The sequence below is a fragment of the Cariama cristata genome, unplaced genomic scaffold, assembly GCF_000690535.1.
Source record: "Cariama cristata isolate BGI_N322 unplaced genomic scaffold, ASM69053v1 scaffold2177, whole genome shotgun sequence".
Lineage (NCBI taxonomy): Eukaryota > Metazoa > Chordata > Aves > Cariamiformes > Cariamidae > Cariama > Cariama cristata.
The window spans coordinates 162,662-182,480 of NW_009628187.1; the positions used below are offsets into that span (position 1 = coordinate 162,662).

Below are 19,819 nucleotides of genomic sequence, written 5' to 3' on the forward strand. Positions count from 1 at the left end.
TTATCACATTTTGCGCCTGATAGTCCTACAGAGGCAATACATACGAGACACGGTGAGCTGATATATTTGCCTTTTGAATCATTAACAGAATTGTTGATTGAGTTCCTGTTGGTAATCCCTGTGCCAAAACCATCAAAGAAAATAGGGATACAGAGATGCTGGTGGGGCGTAGATGAACCTGCAGGACATTTATTAATCATGACTTATGCGAAGGAAAACTCAGATTACTTTTTGATCCCAGGCTGAATCTGTGAGTTTGGCAGGTAAAAGAAACATCTCTCCTTTTATAACTAACAGATACTAAAGACAGTCATTAGGAGATGGCAAACATGAGTGCTGTTTTTGTCACTTTTCTGAGTAGAAATCATATTGTCGGATACATCATGAAAATGGATAACTAGTTGAACTAGTGCCAATTACTTTCAATCACACTATTGTCCTCAGTATTCGTAGAAGAATAATCAAGGACAAGCACTGGTCTTTAAATTGGGAACGTGGCAACATAGTGCAGACACAGGAACACTAGGAAGTGACTGGACTGCTGAATGGTCTTACAGGCATTTATGCCTTCTGGCTAATTTCTCCCCAGTCTGAATTTGAGGCAAGAGCATAAAGTCAATAGGCTCTATATTCCACGGATGGTTAGCCCTCTGATACTGAGCTTTTAACAGTTTTAATAAAATAACTGTGAACATCTAAAAAGTAAATAGAAAATAGAAAATAAAAATGGGGTTAACGCAATCAATGATTAAGAATTCATGCCTGGCTGAAAAAAAGTTGCTGCTTTCCAAGTATTTGAACACACACACCCCCCACCCCACACCACCCCAAAAAAAAAAAAAAAAAAGAGAAAGATGAGAAAACTGTAAGGGAGCTTCAGATTTACTGCTTCCAAAGTCTGTCGTCACAGATGACTGTTATGTCCTGTGTCTTTAGTCTCACTAAACACAACAGACAGGGTACTACATCTTTGAGCACAGCAATTTTTAATAAAGACTAAACAAGTAATTCAATTTGTTTTAATAACCGAATTGATTGTGTTTACGCAAAATCATTTAACTTGAAGCAACGCATAAGCCACCCACAGTTTTTCCTTCCTAAGGACCGTTAAACCCAACCACTGCAAATTAGACCATGTCCCCAAGAAATTACAATAATTACAGTATCCTGGAAAACTATGATTTCTACAGTACAGTATTGATTTCAAAAGTATTAGGAGATCTGTATCTCTACTGCTAGATAGCTTCCATGGCAAGATTTAAATAACTTGATGATTTTAATCTTAACTTTGAACCATAAAGGCTTTTTTCCATCTTTGACAATGTTTTAGTAGTAGGTATTTGTGGGGTCCTCTAAGATTCTGATGCTGCAGCTGACTTTTAAGTAAATATATTGCTATGTCCTCATGGAGTCAGGTTTGGCACCTAAAATGAGTCTGTTCTTCACCTCTTCTTTTTGAAAATACTTTCTTGCAAATACTGGAAATTCCCCACCAGACTGTAGCACATTCAGGATATGAAAAGTCTTTCATCTTCACTTGACATTAATTAATTGCTTTGAATGCTTAGACGATGTAAGCCACTTTGATGTTACTTAATCTATTTTCTTTTTTGAATTTAAACAGGACTATCTTAAACAGGTGCTGGATATTGATCTTCACGCACAGATTCACTTTGGCAGAGTTTTTATGAAACCAGGGTAAGAAATCTTTCTACTTAGACAGCATAGATGGGGGCTATTTTGGACCAAATACCCTATATAAGTGCTTCAGTAGATTTCAGTTTTCCAAATATACTCTAAACCACATGGTAGATATATATGGGGAAAGAAGCAAAATCGGTCCTATTCAGATTAGTCATCATCTTTATGGATGAAATGAACTGGAACAGAGAGATTGCTTTTTATCAGGAAGAGATATTTCTCTAGTAACTGTTGTAAATCAGTCTTGGGGACTGGGGGCAAGCCACCACGATGTAAACATGGCCAGTTTTCACTGTGATCACACAGCTTAGATAGTGACATTGTTACGAAATAACCAGGAAATATAAGGACATTTAACTGCTGGTTTGCTTAACGAGCACTTCATTTCACTTCAAAATTTACAGAAGTCATATTCCTACAAACAAGCAATTTCTTGAGAGAGGTGGAATGACAGCTAATTTACAAAGTTTTATCTAATTGGCATATTGAGCATAGTAATTTTAAAGTAAACACAGTCCATTATGTGTTTAGTTTGCCTCAGAAGACTGTTTCAGCATTGCTTTCCTTTGCTGTAGCACTGCTAATTAATGAGTCTGGACGTGTGCTTTGTAGAGAAAATGAAAACGACATGGATTGAAAATGGAGAGTTCCCTTTCACAGTACAGTACTGGAAAGACGTCTACAGTTCTGCCTCACTGACCGTGGAGTGCAGTTTGTTTGCAAGCTAGGTTGGCACAGGCCAGTAACACAAGGCCAAGTGGAGTTTTGAGGAATGAATCCCTCTAGTCCATAACTGTTGCAAGGGAGCAGAACAGAAAGCGAGTGTTTGCTGTGAAAACAGACAAATACTTTTACTGTCTCTGCATACAGTCCAGTAAAGAACTGCATGTGGGTTTGGTGCTTGTGCTGCTACTACCACCGCCTCCCTTCCATAAAAGGAACAAGTGAGCTGAAAGCATCTTTCTTCCTATGCTGGATGTAGCCCGGGCATGGAAATTGCTCACTGCCTCTGTCATACTGCTACAACTGATGTGGGGAAGTCCCAAAAGTGGGATATGCACTCCAGCGTCTGCTGCTGACAAGTATTGATAACCTGATTTAGACAATTCAGAATATTAAATTCTGCTTCTGGCTTATCTGAAAGTGAACATAAATCTTTATTCTGGTGACCCCCTCTGTAGACTTGTAGCAATAAACTTTTAATAACTTGCCAGAAAAGCTTGAAGAAATCTTATTTTCCCCAAACATCCATTTTCATTTTATGCCATAAGGAAAATATCTCTAACTGCTACCAAAACATTCTATCATCTAATCTTACTAAGAACGTAAGCACTCTCATTTTCATTGGCTGTACTGCAGTAGCGAATACTGTGGCTTAGTTTTTATTTATTCTGTCTTAAAAGGCCTTAGATATGAATTGTGATTACTATATTGGGAAAACTTCCCTTTAGTAAGTTCCAAGAACAAAGCCAGAATTTGCTTTGTATGCCTGTATTTTGATGTGCTACATGACTGTGTAAAGCCCAGTGATGCCTGGGCTTTACTGTTCCTCCACTTAATCTGAAAGTTACTGAGCTAATGTAAGGTTGTATCTTGTCTAGCAGCACTGCCAGAAGAAAGTACTCAAAGACTTTACCAGTGATGGCATTGAAATCTCATATGAGAATTCAGAGTTTCCAGTAAATACGAGTTAGCAGTTAGATTTTTTGTACCTCAGTTTGTGCACTGGTTATAAGATTTGGAGGTCTGGCACATAGTTCCTATTATGTTAGAGACATTTTAAAACAGAAACGTAAAACACCAATTTCCCCTGGTAAAATTGGATATTGATTAGTCCTAGCAAATACAAAACTAGGTAGTAATGATCAAAGTGTGGCAAATCTCCAAAGTTGCAGCTTGTCAGCAACTGTCATCTGCTGACCAGGTGACAGTTGTTAGCTCAAGATGAAGCCATGGAACTCAGCCTAATTATTGCTCCTATAAAGTATCATTTCTAATGTTTAAAAGGACAATATTAACATAGGTATATAGAAACCTTTTTTTAATGGATGAGTCCCTTTTCTTTGCCAGCCACATTCTTGAGCCATCACATTACTGTCCTATTTGTATAACTGTAATAGCCCTGATAACAAGTTTCTAAAGATCACTCAGGAGCTGCTCTGAAAGGCAGAGCGAGCTCTTTACTGATAGACCTAGGTCTTACCTGACTGCAGCTCTGCCTGTGTATCTGAATCTGTTCATCAGCAGACTAGCTAGCATTTGCTGCTCTGACATAGTGCTCCATTGTCACTACTGCTGTAGACAACGGAGTAAGGGAAATTAGAGTCACTGATGTTACAAAAAAATCTGAAGAGCCTTATATGAAAGAAAAAATACAGCTCTATAACTGCATCGTTTCAGTATTACTTCTTCATTAATAGGCTTCTAGCATGAAGACGGGATTTAGATTTTTGATTACTAGTTCATCTGCTCTTAGATGTTTCCTCACCAGAAGCAAAACTTCGTAGCTGCATACCAAGAAAAACTAATTGTTCTGTCATCACAAACAGAGGATTATACCCCCAGTATGGAATACGCAGCAGGGGCTAATGAACTCCTAAGAGAGAGAGAGAGATCCTGTTTTGTTTTCCTTTCCAAATGTTTTAAATAATAACATAATAATGTTCAGTCAAAGTCTAGGGCAGATATTAAATAGCTTTCCTTTCCCATAGCCTGCCAACAACTTTTGCAACTCTGGATATTGATGGCGTAAGAAAAATAATCTTTGCGCTCCCAGGTAAGATGTTTTGTGGATTACTTTTGTCGCTGTGTGTACATGACAGACATGAAACAGGATAGTGATGTTTCACAGCACCTATGTCTGGTGTTGGCATCCCTACATAAGGACCAGTAAGATTTTCACAGAAATTTCCAGAAGAGATGGACTTACAGGGATTACTAAGGACTTCTTTCTTGTTCCTGTTCTCAGAATTTGCCGGTGTACAGGCCTTATGATTTCTTCCATCCAACAATTTCCTTGAGTTTTGTAAGTCGTACTATACAGGGGTGGTTTTTTCCTACAGCTCCCTCCACCTTCACAGTAAATATTTTGTGCATGTAAATCAGTGCATCCACTCTGAAGTACTGAAAATGGAGACAAAAACGAGGAAGTGCCCAGGAACATGTCACAGAATAGGTTTTTTAAATCAATCATGATCGTACCGTGGAACCAAAAGAGGGCAGCATCACTTCACCTTCTGTGTGCTGCAGCGCCTTGGGAAACCACCACATTCAGGATAAACTAGGGATCTGACTACAGATCTCTATCCTCCTAAATCAGGAGGAATTTATTTTATTCTTACTGCTCTGGCTTTGCATGAATTTCTGACTACACAAGGAATCCTGTTCTTGCTAAGCTGGTGGCTTTCAGATGTATCTCTAGTGCATTTTCTCTCTCTTGTTTTAGTTGCTGCAGTACATTTTCTTCCAGGGGAGAGATCAATGGAGCATCTATCTGATCGTAGTATATATTTTAGAAGTGTCATCTAGGGAAGTCCAGATGTGTAAGACAAGTGGTGTTTGACAGATGTTGGTCATACACCTCTCTTGTGAGTCAACAGAAAATGTATAAATCAGTAGAATTCTCCTCAGAATGTGTACTAAAGCATTTACCACTCTGTTAGGGAATTGAAAGTTATTTTTCCATCGGTCTTGAAAACCTTAATCATGAATCAAGAGCCCTATCAGCTAGGACCTATACCTGTGCACAAGAAACCCTGCCCTGGCCCCAGACAAATCTAGGCATAACACAAAAGGCGACAGAGGAACCAAAGGCAAATAGTTGGGCCTGAGGAACATGGGACAGTTCTCTGACAGTTTTGTTCAGAGCAGGATTTCAGCACACCATCAGCCAGAGAGTGTAGCTTTCAACAGGTGTACTTGCCACATGCCACTCCAGTCTTGGATGAAATGTTTCCTGTACATAGCTCAAAAATCTCTTTACAGTCCTTTAGAGTGCAATTGCTGTAAAAACATGAGATCGCTTTCAGCATTTCACAGAGTAAATCAAGAGGGAGTCAACACCAACTGTTCTTTGTCCTACAGGCAACCCTGTGTCAGCTGTTGTCACCTGCAATCTCTTTGTTGTTCCTGCACTGAGGAAAATGCAGGGTATCCTGGATCCTCGGCCCACCATCATCAAAGCCAGGGTAAGAAGCTTGTGCTCTATTTAAAAATTCTCTCATGATGTTGAAGCACAGCCCTTTGGGCTCTGAAAGGCTGTCTTGTTTGGGGAATCTGAGCCCTAGACTAATTCTGGCAAGTTGAAGGAAGTACATACAAAAGAGAGGTACATTCTCAATCTCTTGTTAATGGTAATATTCCGTCTCATAATTTCTAAGAGTTAGATGGCCATCTAATGGAGCAAGATATGGAGATGCAGAGGCAGCCATTTGCCAATCAGGCAGGAAGGATGCTTTTGTGTTTTAAAAAAAAACTTGTTTTAACCTGTGGTAAAAAATGCAGAGTAATCTGGGAATACCCGAAGAGTGGGGAAGTTCTGTATTAGCAATAGAAAATACAAACTTAAAAGCTTTTCTGTTCTTGAGTTATTTATATAAGTAACCCACATGACCCCCACTCTAAGCAATATAAATCCCTTAAACTATTCATTGCGCTCTTATAAGAAATTATGGATATTGTAACTCTGTTTAATACAGATTCGAGGCATGTTATTATAATGCATTATCCTTCTATTTTTGATTCAAATAAAGCACCAAGGAACACATTAACCTTTTATAGTTTTCCTAGTGTTCTTGGTAATGTACTTTTCTCTTACTGCTTATCCCTTGTCTCTCTTTTGCACTTCCTCAGGCATCCAGATTTTTCTTTATTTCACAGCTAAAATATTCTAAAACAGAGAGCAATTGGTAGTGACCCTCACTTTTGCATGAATTTTCGAACGTGTTCCATTAAATTCCATTGCAAGCCATCCCCATATGTCTTTTCATTTCAAAGATTGGCCATTTCCCTTTTGTCAGGCCTAGGAGGATTTTGAATGTGAATAAAATTTTTATCTTTATGCAGTGTAATCCAGAGACCAGAAACGATAAAGCTTCTTTCCAGAGAAATAGGATCTTTAAACTCCCAGTAAAGCAACAGCTTTGCAATATTCCATTTAATGCATGTAGACTCCATCACGCACTTTGATATTATAATATCACAGTTATATGTCCCTTAAATACTGCAGTCTGTACTTTCTACAGCTTTTGATCTTGCACTAGAGACCATCTGACCTCAAAATGCAAGTTTTATAAAGTCTGTTTTTAAGGAAAACAATTGAGCAGATGATTCCGTTATCTTAGACAGTGCAATCTGAATGCATGACATTTTCATAATTTCTTTGCTTCTTCTATAGTTATCGTGTGATGTAAAATTGGACCCTCGCCCAGAATATCATCGGTGCATATTGACTTGGCATCACCAAGAACCACTACCTTGGGCACAGAGTACAGGTTAGTGCCCAGTCGCACAGACTGACAGACATACTCACACCGGTCCTTGCCTTCCTACATACATGTCTAAAAACAACCAAGTGTGTGCACATATTTTTTCATATAACTTTCCTTATGCAGACTGGTTTGCTGACATACTTGTGCACATGCATACATGTACATTAGTGTAAAATTCAGTCATGATACGACTTACTAACTTAACCATTAAAACTTCCTTTATCTGAATAACCTGCCTTTATACACATACACACACACAAAATACACCTGTAGGCTTGCATATGTGCACACATTCCTTTTTATAAACATCCACCGGTGCTTGCTTGCACTCACAGGCACATTTGCTTACTTTTGCTCTTGTGCATGTCCTAAACAAACAAAAGTTGGGGCACAGGTAGGAACAATACAAATAACAGAAGTGAGTCTAGCTGAACTGGAAAAGTACAAGAGATAGGAGAGGCTGTGTATGTTCTTTTAAAGCAGACTACGACTTTTATTAGTCGTGTTCGCCACCTAGGGATCCTCCTCTGGATACTCAGCTGGAGTTGAGGTAAATACTGTATTTGAATACTTTTTTAGCTGTATACTGCTAGAAGACCGACTCTGGCAGTTTCTCAGGAGATTCAGGTCCTTAAACAACTAATTGTCTTTTTGCTACATCCAGATTGATCAATACAAAGCACAATATACAAGTTTCCACAGGGAAAACATTAGCTTAAATGCATCTTACTGTTTACTCAGAGAAAGTTCTTACCATTGACTCCCAAGATCACACAGCCTCTGACATATTTCCAGGTGTAAGTCAAGGTATTACTTACATCTGTAACGCTGTATTTGGTTTAACTGTGTTTTGTTGTGCACCACTTCTTTCCTTATGCAGGCAGACTGTCTGGAATGATTGCTCTGTCAATCTGGAAGTTTGAAAACCAAGAAACTAAAGGGCATGACTTTTTATTGCGTTTTCATTTTTTGTTAGTACTACCAATATGATACTGTTTATCTTCAGGACATGTTATAAAACTCAGTGTCCCAAGGAAACCCAGTCTTTTGAGGTGGTATATGTTATGGATTTACGCAGCTGGCCACCATAACAGGGTCCGACCCCAGGATCTCGCTGAAAAATGTGAAGTCTAAGTGAAGGTTTCCAATTCCTCTTTTATTAGTTCTTAGGTTCCAGCTTGAGCTGGGTGCCACTGGAGGGGGACCCCCACCCCAGATCTCAATTATACCTGTACCACCCAGCACCCAATGCCCAAGTCCAATTACTTAATTCTGGTCGGTGGTCTCTTGATTTCTCATTGGTTTTCTTTGTCACTGGGCTGGCCTTCTTCTGAAGTTACCTCATTCTCTTGGAATTGTTTCCTGGTCCTTATCTACTTCATTCTGCTTGCATCTGCCAGATTCAGCTAGTTCTGTGTTAGCAGCATTAGTTTTATCAAAAAGTTTACTCTCTATCAGCTTTTGCAGCCTAAGGCTTCAACTACTTTAGCTACTGGTGCTAAGCTACTAAAGCTGAAGGAGACTATTCAGAGAGAAGAATACAGTAGTCAAACTTATTCTATAGCAGTGTATTAAAAACATTCTAGACTGTGCTGGTTTTAGTCTTTGTACAATCGGAATGAGGTATACAAATTGAAAAATAAAGTAATTTTTATAGGATTAGAAATTCAACAGAAAAGCAATTTACTATGACAAGATATGAGGTACAGGTAATGTGGAAGGCTGGTTAGAAAACCAATCAACAGAGAGAATGAGAGTTTTGAGAGCCAGAGTGATGAGAGGCTGACTAATTCTCTGAGAGTTTGCTGTTCCCACCCACCTTGGAAGAGCGAGATCCCAGCTCCATGAATAAGTTAGCAACATGAACATCTTTGTAAGAACAGCTCTTGTCCGCGTGGTGTGTTGCAGTATTTGAAACTAGTTGAAAACGTAACTGAAATTTTTCTCCCGCTGTCCCGCAGGGAATCAGATGAGCAGTCGTCTGATGAGTATGCGCAGTGCCAATGGACTGTTGATGCTACCTCCAAAGACAGAGCAGTATGTGGAGCTTCACAAGGGGGAGGTGGTGGATGTCATGGTCATTGGAAGGCTATGATGTCACCAGCAAGAGCGAAGCTTTGATGCATGTCCACATATCATTGACTGTATCCTGTAATATGCAACGGCACAGCTAGTTTTTCTGATTTGGATAAAAGTTGATCAGTGTAGTCAACATCTTGAACTATATTTCAAATGGAATTTAAATAAATACCTTTTAAAAAAAACTTTAAAACAAATCTTAACAAAGAAATTTATTCTGATTATATCAAAGCAACTTTTTCCTTTCCTTGCAATTGCTTTGTGTGTTCAATGCTAGTTCTAATAGCGGTAGCTTTTAGTAGACAGCAGTAGGTGCCTGCAGAACTTGTGTTTTTTCTCATCTTTAAGATACAACTACTTATGCTCTTAAAACAAGGCTGTCTGCTTATTTATACTAGCGTAGACAACACTTGGATTTCCCTTATTAGTATGCTTCATAACCGCTTCACAGAGAGCTTCTGCTTGTTCTTTATCTTGTATCTCGTGTTGATGTGCACAGTGCCAAAAGCAGAGTGGCTGCACTGGGAACCCAATGAAGCCCCGAGGTTTTCGCACCTCGCTGCGCATTCAGGGATCTCTCTTGTCCCGGCAGCCACCCAGCTCAGTACTCTTGGGCAGTAACTGGATACCTTTTATTTCAACAAACAAAAAAATTGCTTCCTTAAGTGCTGACAGCCTTTTTAACCAATACATTTAAAAATGTACAGAACTAAAAACTAAAAAAAATCAAAGACTGATCTTGTACAGATATTAGTGTTACCAGCATTCGTGTGGAAATTAAATGAGCAAAGAAATAAAACTAATGTTAAACAACTCTGTACCATAACATTTTCTGTAATGATATTGAAACTTAAATGAATAAAAAAAATCCTCAATCATTATTTAAAATTTCACCTGCTTAGCCTTGTTGTTTGAACCAGAAGAAGAGTGGTTTTAAAGGGTATTTGGGGTGGGGGAAGAGGACAGGAAGGAAGGGAAAGTAGTATATGGAATCTAGGGCCTTCCCTCATGTGCAGTATCACGAGTGAACTGAAAATCTCTCGCTCATCTCCCAAGGGACAAAATGGAAGCAGAGTTTGGAGGGGGTTACAATTGGAGTAGTCAAAGCTGGAGAATACTTTTTTCCCATCTAAATTGCAGACAGCCCTCGTGCTGCCCTGCGTGGAATTTGATAGAGCATTCTTCTTTTTTTTTCCATGAGATTCTCTTTTTGATACTGGGACTATTCAGTCCTTGCCAGATGATGTATTCTGGTAATTTCACATTTCATCTAGGATTAAGACCATAGCAGTCCCCTACAATACCTTGCTTCTTGGAGTTCACGGGTAAAATGCTATCCCATCAACTCCATTCATGAAGCCAGAACATTTGTCTATAGTGTTTTTTGAAGATTTAGTCAAGGAGCACACAGAAAAATGGGTTTAAGTCCAGACTGCCACAGTGGACCAGAGCTGTGGTTCTATGATAACTGCAGAGGGCATCTCTGAGGCTGCTTTTAAAACCAAACTCTTTGTTTTGCTGTGCAATAGCCTGAATACTCCCTGCACAGGCCAATGCAAAGGTTGAAGGCAGGTGGGCATACACCGTGTTCGAAGGCAATCCAGGGGCTGATCGTTCAGAAAAATAGTAACACAACTTGCTGATCATATTTCTTTGTTCTGGACTACACGTCCACATTTGTGATCTCTGTACGTAGCAGCAGGATGGTACCAAATTACATTCATGAATGCCTGTATTTACCAATATTGTAAACCACAGAAGAAAGAAGAGAGTTAACTCATCTCTGAGAAATAATGTAGAACACTGCCTGTTATAATCCAAAGGATTATTATATAGTTAGGAGCTATTACAGGCAGCATATGTAATGAAAATTTATAAAGGACACCAGTAACAACAACCTGAGGGAAGATTGTTCATGCAATTGGAGATGCTAGACAAAGATAAAAGAGAAATGTGAGGAGACCTAGCCAGAAATATCTTGGATCTGGTTTACATTAAAACCATTGCTCAAAACAAACGTGGCTGAGAAGAGTTCGCACAATGCAGCGTATAATGCCTGGCTACATTTAAACCGTATCTCAGCATCATAACAATTAACTACCATTGTAACAAATAAAGCCTTTAGAGATTAATCAAGACAATTTTTTTCCAAATCACTGATTTTATAAACTGCTTTAGCCGCCCTACTGTTTTTTATAATGGCCTCTGCCCAGTGTTCAAAGTTTTATGCAAGAAAATAAGCTTTGCACTTTCTGGAAGAGAGGCACACAGCCCAGCCTTCATTAACACTGAAAGCCATAGCAGTAGGTTGGAGAGGTAACTCTGGGAGCAGTATAAATCATCATTGTTTTTATTAAATAAATCTGAAGAATTTGCCTTGGTTGTTGTAATATAAATGGATATAAATGTGATATAAATAGATAAATTCAAATTATTTTTTCACTTTTAACATTCCCAACTTATGATTTCTGGGAAGGCTGGAAGCTTCAGAAAAGAAATCAAGAACAAAGGGATCTTCAAGTACGTGGTTACTTTGGTTCAAGGACTGAGACCTGCAAATGGAAACATTTTAAGGGATATTTTCACTATTTTTACTTCTCTATATAAGGTTTTGGCACAATCAAAGTAGTAACTTGCTTAACAACAAGAAGCAATGCCAGCAATGACTGAAGATAAGGTTGGTATTCCAACATTTCTAGTTTTCTTCTTTTTACATCATTTTCTTCAGTGCGTATATGTGGGAATGATCATGAGTAGAAACGTATATGCAGTGGGCCTTCTGAGTCCTATTCATCCAGCTGGGATAATCCTACAGTGACCTACAAAATCTACAGCAACTTTTATATCCTGGGTGGCTGGTACCAAAACCTTGATTGTACCCCTGCATGTGAAACATCATACAAAAATTGGCTGTATTCGGTCAGATAAACAGAAGAATAGACTGACCTCTTCCAAATACTAATATCAAGATTTTAATTACAGAACTTAAAATGTTAATTCTATCTTGATATTAAAATATGCTAAACATTAAATGTCTTTGATCTGTAGGTAGTTATTATAGATCTGTATGAGTCCAGAGATTACTAATTAACATGGAATCTTTAGCCTGTTTGATTCCTGAGCTGAAGGGTTGCACTTAAAACATACTATTTCAACGTGGATACTGCTTAAGGACAATATGCAACTGGAATCATCGTGCAAGTTCTGTCTTTGTCCTCCCCAGCTTGTCACTCTGCACCAAGTGATAAAGGTTGTGTTCTTTCACACGTCCTAGTCCAGAAGACGTGCTGCTTGCCTCCTGCCTGGTAAAGGTGGTCTTCAGGCCACAGGCAGTCTGCACATACCCTGCACTGACCACAGAAGTGCCCGGTATAGTGACTGGATCCACCTTTGCCTGCCGGTTGCCTTGGTTCGGTCTGTCAGTGCTGGGATGGCGCCTACCAGCCTTGTTGCCTTTGTACAGCAGCAGCGTTCAGGGCCTGCCTGCCGTCGTGCTCAGGAAAGCTCTTCAGGCTGACACCTCTGCCAGCACTTGCAGCGCAGGAACTACATCTGGGAGTTGAGACTTTACAGTGGGACATCTTATGTTGGAAAGCAGATGCCAGGCTAAGATGATCCAGCACTTCTATGGCCCTCTATCATGTTCGAATACTCAGCTTCTCAAAAATAGCATCATCATCTGAACTGTTTGTGAGGTTTTGTGTTAGATAAGAAAAATATACATTAAAGCAAAACGAAACATACCACAGCTTTGTTTTCTTACATGATAACAGAACCGAGATGTTTCCAGGTATCTGTATTTGCAGTTGACAGAGAAGACAAGCAAAGTAAGGGTGGATAGCAAAAAGCCGTAAGTATTGGTTAATGCTAAAGACACATCTCAGGAAATGCATGAAGAGTCATGAGCAGTCAAGTTCAATAGTTGTTTTAAAGGCAGAATCTCCCTTTTGGATACATTTATTTGGTATATAGCTTTGTACTTCCCCTGAGGAACAAGGTGGCAGAGTGGGAGAGCATCACATGAGGAGTCAGAGCCCAATTCAGTCTACGTTATCAAGCAGTAGATTGGGCTGACATGTAATGATCTTCATACTCTTCTTCTTACCTGACAGGAAACTAACAATAAGAAGGAAGAGGGTAGATGTTGAAATGCTCAAGCACAAAATTTGGCAAAAATTTTTTTTTGCCTTAGCTGAAAAATTGAAACTAGTTTTTAATATCAGAAAAAAAGCATGAAAATTGTGTGTCATTTATGCTGAGACTTTCCAAACATTTCTAATAGACTTTTATCCCAAATAAATTCAGGAATATATTCCCAACATAGTATTTCTTTTGTGAGGTTGTTTTACATGTTTCCCAAAATTCCAGGTAAGAAACTCTTTGCTTATATGCTTTTTATCTATGGTCGTCTCCTCCCTGAATCTGGTTAAAATCAGCTGGCGTTACTCCCATGAAAAAGCTGAATTTTAGCACTACAGGTTAGACAGGGAAGAGCATTTATGCATGTAGTCAAAGCAAGCAGAGACATTTCTAGGAGAGGGGGACAATAAGGTGGTCAAAGTCACAGTTACTGATGAAGAAAAAGTATTTGCAGCAGGGAGATCAGTTGAAGCAGCTGATGATCATTAAAGCAGCAAGCTGTTGAATACAGACAAGGTATAGTTTCCCATAGCAATGTTTGGTCAGTACATTGCAATTAAGTGCCTTAACCTCATGACGAACAAAATGATTTCTAATAACTGTCACTCCTGAATGGTTTGGCAACCCCTGCGCCCTCCTAAAGCCAGCCAATCTCAAAAGACAAAACACAGCATTTGCAGTCCTTCAGCAAGGTACTGTGAGCAGCTGAACTTCTCCATTTACTCAGAGTGAAAAAAACTACATTCTTGTTTCTTCTGTGTTTTCTTTTATGGAAATTTTTTGTGGTTTTTTTTTGAAACTTGATTTTTGTTTTCTAGTAAATATATCCCAGCCTCCACCTGGAAAGGTGAGTCCACATGCTGGACTTAAACTCAGCATTGAAATGCAGACACTTCTTGGCTAATTTATGGGGAGGAAAAGCCTGCGGGTTTTGCAAATGTTACAGCCTCATGATGTGCTGCTAGTTGCATGTTTTCCGAAAGGGCTTAGTGACTCATATTCAGCATTAGATTAAGACTTGGTCTGTGCATTCGTGCCATACCGCACACAAGCTGACAAAGCTCTTGGAATATAAAGCCTTCCAAAGGGCGATGCACAGATGCTCAGTAGCTCTCTAGTTGTCAGACTGGTCTGGCTAGGATTACTTGCTCCGTCCCAGCACTGTACAGACATCCAGCACGCTCTGGCCCTATGCAAGGGCTTCTGCATTTGCATGGACCTAATTTGGGTTTAAAAATACAGGCAGCCAACTTAATTTTTGCATACTTAATTCACAAGCAAAACCGAAACCTGTTTGTACACCAGTAACTCCACAGATAATCTGAACGTACCAGAGAAAGCACGTACATTGGCATGATCTTGATAACCAGAGATTTAAAAGTAGCAGTAAAGTAACTTCGAGAAAAGTCTAGGAGAAGATGGAAGTATGTATCTGTGCAAAAACTAGCTTAGAAACAACAGCAGGATAAAATCTCAAAACCCTGATTTACTCCTTTTGTAGGTACGGAACACTGCCAGATGAGAGCCTTATCCAGATGCATTTGCTTCCATTAAATAACAGAAGTCATACTGCAATGCTGCCATGTTACAGACACTGGCACACAAAAAACTGTCCCACTGGACTGACAAGGAAGCATGCGAAGCGGCTTTTATTGGTACCTGACATTTTCCTCGTGGATTTTACTGTGGCCTCAGATGGTCTTAAAGGATGCTATTACCAAACACAAATCAGAAAGATCAGCAGGACAAATGAGACTTAGCACATCAAGGATGCACAGCTTTTCAAAAACAACATAATACCTTATTACCTGTCTGACAAGAGCATTTCATAACTGGGATGTTTGCCTGTTGTGGCAAAGCGGCTTCATCATTTTGAAACATTGTGCTGGCCGGCTTACTTAGGGGGACCCAGTTCTGCAATGATGTGCAGACCAGACGCTGGGTCAGGAGAAGCCAACCGGACGTCTGCAGACACAACTTCCTACACTGGCCATGGCTGGTACCAGCAGGAGAAGGCAGCTCCTGTGGGACTACTCGAGAAACTGCTGAGAAGGAGACAACATAATGCCAGAAACGCCTGCGCTGTGTAGCCTGTGCGCTTTTGGATAAATTCTTTTTTTAAAAACTACCTCTTGCAAAGAGGTGGCCAATAGTTCACATGTCAGGAGGAGTATAAATGCATGGCAAGTAGATATTGCTCCATCTTCCAAATACTCCCCCAGCACCCAGAGTGTTTGTGGCAAGAAGTCCCACATTTTCGCAGTGTGAAGCAGCACCTCCTCTGTTTTATTCTGAATCTGCCACCTCCTAGTTCTGTTTGATGCCCCTTAGCTTTTGCATTGGAGCAGACAAAGAGAAGTCACCTTTGCCACCCACAGTTTTATAGATAGCTATCATCTGGATTAAGCGTCCTAATCTATGTAGTCTGCCCTTTGTGGTCATGTTCTGTCTCCAAGAGTCCATAAACTGGATGATCCCTGTTGCTCCTCTTTGCATCCTTTTTAGTTTTACTATATTCTGTCTGAGACAAGGAGACCAGAACTGCACACATATTAAAAGGCAACACTATCTCATGTAACCACATAATGATGACTTTGTTTGTTCTCTACTTCCTAATAGTTAATTTTTGTTCTTCAGTGCTTCTGACCAATGTGGTTTTATGGATCTTAAAATACAGATAACCTTAGAGTCTCATTCTTAATGGGTAGTAGGCAACCTAGGAACAGTAATTATAATGACAGTTTAGGAAAATGTTTTCCTCATACACATCATTTTACTTTTATCTGTGTTGAATTTCCTCAGCTGTTTTAACTCACTTCCACTCAATTTTGAGCAATCCATCTGCAGTTCTTGGTCCCCGTAAATGGGTACCTTCCTTTAATTTAGCTGCCTTTAATTTAATCTGATTATGGAGACTGCATTGATCACCTCAGCTGAGGATCTGTTCTATACTGAGTGAAAAGATCTGCTTTAGTGGCTTGACAGCTATGCTATAATATTGCTACTTTACCTTATGCATGATCTTTTTTTGTGGTTTATTGCCAGCTGGATTACCCACTGGTGCCAAGAACCTCTTCAGCTACGCTCTTGTTTTAGGATGCTGTTGCATTACTTTGGAGAACTGCCACCTAAGGTAAGACCACCTTCATGTATACATGGAGAAGCTGCAGTGAAAAAAATTGGGCTTAACATTTTCCTATAGCTTTCTTGTATTTGGATGAGGTTGCTGGAACAGGCACGTTCATGGTGAACGCTGGTGGTCAATCTCTTGGGATGTGGCTCTGCAGAGCCTTGTGGTAGGTGCATGTGCTGCGCTCAAGGGAATTAGTTCACAGGAACGTGTAGGCAAGTGAAGTGGAGCCAATGCTGATTGCAGCCGGCTGTTTGCGGTGTGCTATGCCTTTCTGCAAGCACAGCCTGTTGGGGCTTTTGTATCAGCGATAGGCAGCTATTCATCACTAAAGGTATTGAATAATCTAAATAAAAATGGCCTGAGAGCTACTTATCTGCCAGTCTTTCAGGAGGAGAGAGGTACAGATGCAGATGCAATGGTACTTGAACCCATTTAAATAAAAGATAGTTAGTTGGCACTGTACATCCGTGACTGGCTTTCTGTAATTTACTCCCTACTGGCCAAAGCCAATCAATTTGCCCAATGTGCTATGAAAAGCCAGAGAAAGAGCAGAAGACGGGATTTAATATGCTCTTGGCAGCCTGTGTTGCTAAGGAGTCATGCTGCTGCCTTCTCCATTAACTGGAGTTTTTCTAAGAGGTGGTAGCTAGGGTTAGATTAAAACTAAAAAATAACAAAAATAACAGTCTCTTGTTAAGGGGTGGGATAAAAAGTACACACACAAAGGAACACAGAGAGGATGGCAGGTGGGGGAACCCAAATAACACCCTGCCCCAGGTGCTCCCAGACCCATCACAGGAGCTATCAGCCCATCAAGGGCCCATCACCACAAACCCAGAGGAGCACAGGGGCACAACGGCAGGTGGGGACCCAAGTTAAGGACTCCTAGGGAGGCCCTGGCTGGGCCCCTCCCAGGGCTGTTGCAGGAGCCCCTCAGCCCCTGCCCAGCTGTGAAACCCATCAACATGAGGCAATGGAGAGGGAGGCTCTCACAGCCACCTTCCAGACTATGGGAGGTTACTGCCTGGGAGTGTGGGACAGATGATGGGATGAAGGGGAAAAGCATTTTAGGATTGAACAAGATTTATGAGGCATTTAGGAGAGGAACTAAAAGTGGTGAAAGGAATGGGTGTAGGAGATTTGGGGAGGAACAGATGTATGAAAATAGAGGGATAAAGGGATAAAAATGGCTGGTCAAGTGTAAAGGGGTACGCTTGTCTGGCCATGCCCTGTGCCCTGCCCGATCACCATGGTTAGTCTTGTTTCATTGAGCATAATTTCTCACTCTTTTCCTGGGTAAGGAAGAAGCCAAGACTGTGGGAAGAGCTAGGGGAGTCCCAGGCAGCTGCTGGAGAGATTATGGGGTCTGTGCATCATATGAGATCCGGGGGCGGGGGGGGAACATGTGTGTCTGAGTGAGGGGTCTATATCAGCAACTGGAGTTGGGGCTGCAGCCTCAGGGGCTCACATGTCCAGGTGCCAGCAACTGGGGAGACTGGGATCCAAGGGCCAGATACTGCACAGACTGAGTGTCTGAGCCCAGCTGCTGAAGGGATACACATTATATACATGTCTGTATTTCCCACTAATGGACCTTCATCCTCATCAGCCAGAGAAGGGAATAGGATGAGGTCATCGGTGCTGTCTGTGTTTGTGTGAGTGCTGCATATACATGTTGTGTATGTGAGTTTGTGTGTTGTACCTACTGGGAATACATGCTCAGAGTTATTGTTGGTTGGTTTTGGGAGCACTGAGCTGCAGCAGCTTCACTTCTATCAGGCTACCAGATTCACCCCACCCCTCACCCCCTTCAAAAGGCACACAAAATGTGTCTCAAAAAAACAGTAACAACATGACTTACAATATCTGATGCATTACCCTGAGACTGGGGGATTAAATACATGTCAACATATTCAAGTGATGAATGATGGACAGGCACCTGAGCTAGCTAGCACTGTCCATGCCAGAACATGCACATGACACAACAGAGCATCATATAGTAATGCTGTCTTAGGTGTGAAAATGTTATTATCCTGCATTACAAGAGTCTTTGTGGCTCTATTGCTTCCTAAGACCATCTTAGCTCAGACTTTCCTTCCTCTAGTATCTGCATACCACGTTTGCTGCACAGTCCAAACAAGGGCTGAGTGTATACATGTATGTGGGGTAGGTAGACAGGACTTGCACCATCCATGGTTCAGGCAAGAGCTGTGACCACTTGACTGTGGAGTCAGACTCCTCCAGCTCAGTCACTCACTCGTCGTGGTGTTCGCAATCACATTTCCGTTGGCTCGAGAGGAGAAGGCAATTCAGAGTTGACAAAGGGCTTGTTGGTAGTGGTTTTGCTAGAGCAGTGCTATTTATCCTTCTCCAGCCATGTATATTATACAGCTGAAATCCAGCTGGGAAAGAAAAGCACCATCGTTTTCCACACTGGATCAGAGTTGTCTTGTATAGTGGAGAGAGCAGAAAGCATTTCTGCTGGACATTGCTATGTCAGCGCATAGTATTATCAGACAGTCCAGAAGCTGTCCTATGGTGGGCCCTACCTAAGCAAAGGAGAATGTGTACCTACCCACAGGAGGCTATGTACCTGCAAAGGAGATTGCACAACAGTTCCTCAAACTGTCAGACAACATAATTCTCATTTTGTGACACCAATTCTACTTCAACTGGCCTGATATTCAGTCACGGCCTGAACCCTGTCCAAGCACCAGGCTGAGTTGGAAGCAGCAGTCCTATCATATAAGGTGAAAAAAAGGAGTTAACATCATTGGTTGATTATGACATCACCTGGCTGATGTAAAAGGTTACCCTGGCAAAAGAACATATAGAGAGAAGCTAAAATTTACAAAGCAGAGCAAGACACATGCGTACAAGCTCCATTTTAAATTGGCTCATTAGCACTCAGGCCAGCCTCACCTGGGATCTCCACACCACACCTTTTGCCCATGGCTCTGGGAGCTACACTTAAGCCCTGGCTTGGGCCCCTAGTCCTTGTTTGAGAGAGGCTATAGGTCTATGTATTGCCAGCCCTGACCCCTGGATGGACTTCCTTGGACATCTGTTACAGTTCTGTTGCCAATCCTGCCTCCTGCTACTCCTGACTGGACTCCTGGAACAGAGTCGTAAGATGGACTCCAGATCTGGCTCTGCACCTTGTCTTGTCTGTGCCTGTCAGTGGACCCTGTTACCACCATCCTGCTCAGCCCATTCACTTTGAATTCTGTAGGACTGGAGGACTATGCCTTTACTGTTGAATGCAATGCTTCTGCTG

The 19,819-nt window shown here is 40.9% G+C and overlaps 1 protein-coding gene across 1 annotated transcript in view; it reads left to right on the top strand.

Annotated features, from left to right (window-relative positions):
- GPHN (gephyrin) overlaps positions 1-10,157 on the top strand; it is a gene marked incomplete at its 5' end in the record, with an annotated part of 146,055 nt that extends 135,898 nt beyond the window's left edge. Inside the window, 5 exons of the mRNA XM_009704689.1 lie at positions 1,625-1,698; positions 4,413-4,477; positions 5,785-5,888; positions 7,097-7,193; positions 9,152-10,157. Of these exons, the coding sequence (XP_009702991.1) occupies positions 1,625-1,698; positions 4,413-4,477; positions 5,785-5,888; positions 7,097-7,193; positions 9,152-9,285 (474 nt within the window). The remainder of the gene's footprint in view (positions 1-1,624; positions 1,699-4,412; positions 4,478-5,784; positions 5,889-7,096; positions 7,194-9,151) is intronic.
- Positions 10,158-19,819: the final 9,662 nt, after the last annotated feature.